The 8,500-nt window shown below is 41.2% G+C and overlaps 1 protein-coding gene across 2 annotated transcripts in view; it reads right to left on the minus strand.

Annotated features, from left to right (window-relative positions):
- The window catches only part of NKD1 (NKD inhibitor of WNT signaling pathway 1), a 113,117-nt gene extending 105,748 nt beyond the window's left edge, over positions 1–7,369 (minus strand). The window contains exons 1-3 of one of the 2 annotated variants that reach the window (XM_040570910.1): positions 7,013–7,369; positions 6,838–6,870; positions 6,477–6,637 (exon numbers count right to left, since the gene is read on the minus strand). In XM_040570910.1, the coding sequence (XP_040426844.1) occupies positions 6,477–6,637; positions 6,838–6,870; positions 7,013–7,037 (219 nt within the window). In that variant the 5' untranslated portion in view covers positions 7,038–7,369. The remainder of the gene's footprint in view (positions 1–6,476; positions 6,638–6,837; positions 6,871–7,012) is intronic. The other variant, XM_040570909.1, reaches the window with a different exon arrangement.
- Positions 7,370–8,500: the final 1,131 nt, after the last annotated feature.

Below are 8,500 nucleotides of genomic sequence, written 5' to 3' on the forward strand. Positions count from 1 at the left end.
TTTACAAACAGCAAACACATCTTATGGCCATATGCCTTGCAGAGAGACCAAGACAGCTAGAGTTGAATCTACACAAGTCATTTCCCCTCTCTCTTAAGTTGCGCAGTAGTAGAAGTGTCCATGCCAGCACAGCCCTTTCACCACAGTTAACACCACTGGCATTCCACCACTGCAAGACAAATGTCATGAGATATTCCAATACAAACATGCTTTCCTGGCTCAGAAATCAGACACAATGAAGATTTTGCATTTGGAACTTAGTTAATAATTCTTGAATGGAATACAGTCCAACTCAATCTCCCATAGCTGTACTTACTCTGCAGGAGTAAATACAAGCTTAGTTTTGCTGCCAACGTTGGCAGATATGACTGAATAAATTCACAGGGAAAGTCTATTTGACCATTTCTTCACATTAATTTTTTTGAACTAAAACTTTACCTCATTTTCCATAAGAGATATTTATAGATATCACAGTCTGAAAACTCCTGTCTGACTACTTGAAGTAACTAGTATATTTAACAAATTAGAAGAGGGGTTCAGTTACCAAGAAATACTCCAAGTATTTTGTACATGTCGACATCTACCATTTACTCTTGAACCTTGTTTTGATGCTGACATTCATGAGGCAAAATCCGTCCACAAGGATTTCTATAAAGGCCAGCATCTGCATCAGGGGAAGCAATATTCCATTTTGATTTAAATATCACCACCAAACAATTATATCCCCAACTTCAGAAAAAAACTAACTCTCACAAAGTTTCAACACTCAAGAGACATCTCTTTCCTCTGTTCCTAACCAAATTCAAAAGAAACCATAAAAGTCAACTAAGATCTCCTTCTGAAGGGTGCCTACAAATATCCACTTACTGAGCTCCTCCTGGGTCTTATTACAGATCTCACAAAACCGACAGAAAAACCTTCTGTTAATGAATGCTGCTATAAAGAACATTCCCATGTGTCAACAATCGTGCTACAAATTTCCCATTCTTGTTATAAGCAAAGTTTTAGTGTAAAGTCTGGACTAAATTACTTACATTTAAGTCATTTAAAAATATAACATACCGTTGTTACTTTTCATCCTAATTTACAGAAGAAAACGTACTCCGTAACCAAGGCCTTCTCATCCAAAAGATTTAAGGTTTTGCTAAGCCAGGAGGGACTTTCAGTAGCCCAAGAGACACAGCTTTCTCTTATCACTTAAATGAGGACTTCACCCAGCTATTAGGCAGAATAAGCTTCCTTCTTGCAGGCACCAATCTACGTAACACCATTTTAGAGAGGGTGGGAGAAAGAGTTGTTAGAGATCAAAAAAGTTGTTTTAATGAGACTATTTGCAGAAACTTCATGGGCCATTCAGCTTTCCAATCAACATCCTAAATTAAAAGTGTGCCACGTTAAATGTGAAATACCTATAAAGCAAGCCCTGATGAAATACAGACTGCCTTCCATCCACCTCCTCCATATGGCTCAAGCAAAGTCAACTTTTAATTTCATAACACAAAATATTTAATTTATGCTTTTCTTCATATGTCAATTTAACCTCCGGCACATAGCTTTGAAACCATGTAAGGATGTCTAACACTTTCCATATGGCAACTGAATTGTGGCTTTTAATTGCACCAACTGGTATCATTCAAGGATAATTCCCTTGGAATCCAGCTTTCTACAACAGTATTGGCCAATTCACTCATCTCATCACCATGGCACTAATACGTTCAGAGACTCTTTGATTGTTAATATTCATATTATAATTTTCCCAAACCAAAGCTGTCAAGATAGACTACGTGCACTACTACTTAAATTATCTGGTTTTGTTGGCACCAAATTTCAACACAAAATAAGATTTTTCCTTTCTCTCTTCCAACATCAAGTTTGGCAATTTTATTTTAAACACCATACACATAATATTTTATATATCAAAATATTTTTTCAGTCACATGAATACACAACACTGCCGAGTCTTTTGTTTCTTTCAGTCCTCCAAGTCAACACAAATAGTTATCCCTATAATACTAACATTAATGTACTTTAAAGCAATTCAGTTTAAAAGACTACTTCAAGCCGTCACACAAGATAGCACCCAAGAAAATTTTTAATTGATCTTGTTACTCTGTCAGCAAGAAGAGAGTCCTTCAAATGTCATTCTACCCATGAAATGACCCCGAAGTAGTGCTACAATTAAATCTTCCACTTCAATAGCCTTTAAGGCATCACATACACAGGCCACTAAAGAAGTCTCTTTATTATTTTCACTTTGGATGAATACCCTATCCAGCTGTGTCTCTCATAAGGCTATGTATTTTTACATACACAGACACATGCTATTTAGCAGTGGGGAATTGGGAAGGGCTTTTTTTTTTTTTTTTTAATTCATGAAAGACCATGCAGGAGGAGCAGTGAAGTTGACACTGGTGTAGTCCCCTCTCAACCATGTAAGGAATGCCCATTAATGTCACTGGCAGTTACAGGCGCAGAACAAATGGAGAACAAACCCCACGTCAGAAGCAGCAATGTGCCTCAGCATATCCTACTGTATTAATCCCAGACCAGATACTCAACTCTAATATCAATTAGGTTAGAACATGAGGATCACTAGCACTAGACCTTCCAGTTGAAGCTGTAAACTAAAAGCTTTCCTATCTTACCCTAAATGATTACTTCCAGCTTGGCTCAATATCAGCTGGTTTGAAATTTAATTAAAAATTAGATTTTTTCCAGTCCCAAACACTGATCTCAATGAGACGCACAACCAAGAAACTAGCAAAATTTCTTATGTCTTTGAAGATAAAAGTAAATTGAACTAAGCAATGTCATATTTAATATTCCCCCTTTAGCACAGAACTACTTCTCAGTTAAATAAATAAATACATGTATATTTGCAAACAATGTTGATCTCTAGAAATGGTTTCCAAAAGTAAACATGCTGAATAAATTTCAGCTTCAGAACTATACAGAATAATCCACAGTGTCAGGAAACCTCTCCTATTCTCAGGGTACAAGTTAACTCATTTATAAAGCAGCAAAAGAAGTGTATTCACTTGCTCTAACAGATTTACAACCCCAGTGGTTTCAATTAGCTTTGAAAATAGAATATGACTCTGGACCTCATACTTTTCATAGATGCAACAGAATTCCTTTTTTCTTTAATTCTACATGATGGAGAAGGGGAAGGGTGCGGCCCAGCCCTCAGCCTCCTCAGTAATTAAAACATTTAGAGCAGAGCTGCCCCTGCTGGGCGGGTGGCAATGGTTTAATGAGATCACGAGCTCTGAGCCCAGAACAGAAAGCTGTTTACACACCAGAAGTACGTATTTCAAAAACACTCCCCTTCCCTTGCTTGATGCCTTCACCCAATGATTTACTACCACGAGATCCTCCTCAGATGACTGATGCATTTAGCAATAGCTAGATACTAATCTGTTTTCTCCCAGTTAATTGGGATGGGGGAAAATGCATCAGCTGAGAAAAGTTTGCTTCAACCAAAAAATCTCAACACTTCAGTTCAAGAAGATAATATGGGTGCTGTATGATGGAACCCTGCTAGTGTCACACGCTCCTTGACTGACCTGACAAGAGAGACTTGCCCTCCACAGCTGTTAATGGGAGTCATCTATGTAAATTTAGTCAGTCTAGAAAGGAACAAATTAAATTTTACTGCTTTCCTACGTTTGTCTTTAATCCTCTTGTAAAAGGCTACATTAATGCCCCGTATTCCAGTGTCATCTCCCCTGGATAACTAATTTAAGCAAAACAATTCAGTGTCTCTCTTCTTGAGAGAAACAGCCTTTCAACTCCAACCTACACAGAATTTTTAGCTTATTCAGAGCAACATATGTCAAATTTCACTATCACATTCAACTTCCAATCCAAATGATTGGAATCCTCTAAGTTTCAGACAACTAAAGCAACTGTTTTCTTCTCCCATCAAAAGTACTTTGACATCACACCGAATTTCACCAAATAAGTGAAACATACCGGTGAAAGCACCATCAACAGAAGTCTGGTTAAGAATTAAGAGGAAAAATATTTCTAGTTTTTTTGTTTGTTTGTTTAAACTTGATGTTTCTCTGGATGCAAATATTTTCATCAATGTCTGATTTAATTCTTTCTGCTGTGAATCACAAAAGGAACAATTAAGACCTATTTCGGAAAAAAAAATTATGAGAACCCAAATTTTCCAATTGTGACAATAGAACTGTACCATTTCACAATGCCCTGTAAGATAATTGAACATTTTAAGAAGAGTTTTGAAGCAGTAAGAAGAGCCATTGGTTGGTTACTGGGGGAACACACAACTGTCCCACACAATCCCACGTCATTGACCGTTAAGAGAAGAGACTAGCCTTTCTACATCTTGAGGTGAATGAAGAACCAAGAGGTTAGGATACAATCCACTTTGAACCTTGGTATAATTATATAAGAGATCAAAGAGATCTTAGAAGAGAAACAGTTGTGTAGTCTCATTTATGGAGTCAATAGTTGTGACTCCATAATCCTTGTCAAAAACTGTACATATGGCACATCTGTTTCCAATGTAGGATTAGAAATGCATCCTTCCATATTACCAAAAGTTCTTATTTTAAAGGAACTTTAATGTAGCTGTCATAGCGTGCCTGTGATAGGATGACAATTCAACTAAATCAATTAGCAGGCCACGTATGTGTGCAGATGCAACCAAATATATTAAGAAATAAATTGCCCGTATTTTCAAACCTTGTGAAACAGCTCTATCAGGATGACAGTAAAAATCCTTATGGGAACAGAACTTTTAAACATACTTGAACCTATTTACAGTTTTATAATGTAGTAAAAAACATCAGTTAATTTTTAGTTAGTGGCTTGCTAATTGCTGACCTATCATGAGCACACCTTGATTAAGGTGAGAAATACTCTGTTCTATATTCCAGCTGAGCAGACCTCGTGGAACTGAAGTTTTGTGAATAGCAAAGTATTCTTGATAAGAGTTCTGTTTGTTTTGTAAATCTCATAAAGCTGAAGTCAGTGGTTTTGACCTTTAATTCTTGTATTTTAAACCTACATTTAATTTGGTGAGATGAACTTTCTTTCCTAGAAAATATATACACAAACAGTAGAACATGCATCTGAAAAGCTTAACTTACAAAAATGGATATAATGAAAGCTAATTAAAAGCACATTTTTACTCTTTGCATCTGTACCACACACATACAGATACCATTATTAATGTGAACATCTGTCCTTTGACACATTGTCTCCAAGTAAAATACAATAATATCACTAAAACCAAAGATACCTGTACAGTAAACATGTAGCGAAGTGATTATGCTCATCATTTACCAACACTTATGTCAATATCCTAGCCCCTTCACCTTATTTTCAGTGACTCACAAATAATTTAACCTCCTCTACATAGAGTACTCATGGAACCTAAAGAGTCGCCATCAACTTTTTCCATTCTACACATCTTCCATGCAATTCAAGACCCCACCTAAAATGAAGTATGCCTCATCTCTTCTCCACCTTGCAAGTTAATTTTTCCTTTTTCCTGAGAGGCAAGGAATCCAGGCTTCTGACAATAAAGCTGGTGGCTAACAAAGCGAAGAACCTGGTGGAGGTTTCATGAACCTGCTCTGCTTGTGCTCTCATAGACACGTTCCTTGATGAGAAGCACAGATTCCAATCTACCCATCTCTCAGGTTACTTTTCCACTGATGCAGCTTTCAGTGCTTGATGATGAAAGCTCGTGAAAGTCAAGGGGAGTCTTTCAGTAAACATCAATAAGCTCTGGATCATACCCTAAAACACTTTGATAAACATATCTGAGAACAACCGCCTTTGTTTATCTCTCACCATGCCATTTTGCTGAAACACACAACTTTTAAAAGAAAAACAACAATAGCTCAGCTTAAACATTTCTTCCAGCCCAGCTTTACATGGGAGAAGTGGAGGAAAGAGAAAGGGTGGAAAATGACCAGTGTGCGGTAACAGCCAGAACAAGTGACATGTGCGGTAACTCTTATGGAGAAAGTCAGCCCCACATTAACAGCAAAGAGCAAATAAATAACAACATGCTCTTCGGGGACTTCTCTTTTCCTGAATTCCTCTGCCAAAATGCCAGAGCCAAACTTGTGCACCAATCAGGGTTCACAAGCCTGCGCACACTGACAGGGTGCTGGGCTCTTTCCAGCAGTTCTTCGTTCGTTCCTGTTTGCGAAAGGTTTTGTTCTAATCGTGCTGCTCAGACACTAGAGGACAGGTCCTCCTTTACTCCGCCGGCTTTTGTACCAGCACCAAGTTTGCTCTGCAGCTCCCAACTTCACGAAAGGACAGATGGATACCACCCACGGGCAGCCCCTTGGAGCAGCATTAGGGCAAAGAAAACCCTTCCTTTGCACAACCGGCCCTGGGGAGGGAGGGAGAGAGGGATGGAGAAAGCTTTTGGTTTCCCCTGTTTCAGAAAGAAGAAAGGAGGGGGCGCAGCTAGGGAGCTGACATACCCTGCCGCTGGAGAGCCTGCAAACAGTCCGGTGTTGGCAGCCTTGGAGTCCCGAGCTGCTGCCTCCGCTGCTGCTGCCGCTGCCCCCGGAGTATTTCTGCTTCACCATCCAGTCCTCCAGCCCTTTGCGAGCCAGAGAGGCGTTCACCGCAAAACTATCACCTAGAAAAGAGGAGACAATGCCGCCGCTGAGCCGCCCGCACGGCCCGCCCGGCCCCCGGCCAGCCCCACGGCCAGCGGGGACCGGAGCGGGACCGGAGCGGGGAAAAGTTGAGGGGCGAGGGCAGGGGGCCGGGGGCAGCCGCTCGGCCCGGGGGATTCAAAGGCGTTCAAAGTTACTGGCTGGAAGGAGCCATCCCTACCTTCCGGACTTTCTCTGGGTTTACAAACGGCAGCTAGGCAGATCCAGAGGAAAGTGTGTGGGGAAAATAATAAAGGAAGATCGTTAGACACCAGTATAAAATCACAGCAACAACACACAAGTAAAATCCGAATAAGGGGAAAGGGCTGAGGAAGTAGCAAGTGAAAGGAACTAACCATGTTTCGAGTGAAGTTTCCCCATTTCTCTGCATTGATCTGCAATTACGATTCATTTGACTGCTTTCAGTAGGGTCAGGTTCTGTTGTTGTTGTTATTTTTGTAGATGTATAAAATCCCAGCGTGCTTAAAAATCCATGCGCTCCACTTCTCCCTGCTAAAGCAAGAGCGAATTTCAGCTCCCCTCCTGCAGCCCGGTCCGGCGTCCCCTCTCCGCTCCGCTCTTCCTCCTCTCTCCTCTCTTTCCCAAAGACAGAGGCGGTTACAAAAGACCTTACTTCACCCACCGGGGAACATGATTGACACCTCATTGAGATTAGACCACTTGCAGGCAGCCTCCGCCTTCCCATTGGGCCGCGGCGGCACATGAAAGGGGCGAGAGAGCCTTTTGGAGGCTCCAAAAAAAAAAAAAAAAAAAAAAAAAAAAAAAAAAAAAAAAAGGAAAGGAAATAAAGAAAGGAAAAAAAAAAGGAGCAGCAGCAGCCGGGGCGCGTTTCACTTGCAGCCAGGCACGGGGCGCTCCGCTCCCCGCGCAGCCCCGCGCAGCGCCCCGGCTCCGGGACCCCGGGGTGCGAAGGGCTCCGGCCGCCGGCCGGCACCCCCCGTGCTCGGGTGCGCCCCCGAAGCCTTCGCGACCCTGCTTAGCAACATCTCGGTTCCGAAGAAAGCCAGCGTGTTTGCACGAACGGGGCTTCTACTGACTTGGTCCTGCGTGCTGCCTTCCACCGGCGTCTTTGGTCGCGGAAGGGATCCTACCCATTCACCGATAATGCCAAAACACAGGTTTTAGGGGCCGATCTGGAACCCCTTCTCAGTGGTTCAAAATGTTTGCAGTACGAGGACAAAGACCAGGTTTTCTTTTTTTTTCAGTCAAGTAAATGAGACTTAAAAAGAGTCTCCCCTTCTGCTCCAGTTTATGAATGATATATTTCTTACATATAGAATAAACTAAAAGGAAACTCGCTGTTTTATAAAGAGAATTCTCACAGTCATTAAAAATTTGTTTCCTTCCTCTGGCTGGTCATTATTTTTCTCTTTATGAAAATCACATCTCTCTTGAGATCCTTGTAGTTGAACTAGGAGAGATAAAAGGGAACAAGGAGAGTGTGTAGTAGATTCAGAAGGAGAAAAAAATGCAGGCTTCTGAGAATTCTACTCAAGAAACTACTAGTCCAACTGCGTAGGGATTGACCCAGATGGGCCTGGTCCAAAAACTTCAAGGCTACATCTGTGCTTTCAAATCCATACGTTTCAAGCACAGGGAAGAAGGAGTTAGACTTGGGAGCTCATCTAAAATAAAGATTCAAAGCATATGTAGTAACACTTCTGCAGGGAATTGGGACAGGGAGAGGAGGGTCAGGCTTGGAGCACATTTTTAGAAGAAATTCCAAAGCACATGGATGTGGTGAAGGTCTGGTATGAAATGACTGCACAGCGCAGCCAGTGGAAAGCCATTAAATGAACCATTCAATGCCAAATTGTTCTTTG

This window comes from Cygnus olor, chromosome 12, assembly GCF_009769625.2.
Source record: "Cygnus olor isolate bCygOlo1 chromosome 12, bCygOlo1.pri.v2, whole genome shotgun sequence".
NCBI classification, from domain to species: Eukaryota; Metazoa; Chordata; class Aves; order Anseriformes; family Anatidae; genus Cygnus; species Cygnus olor.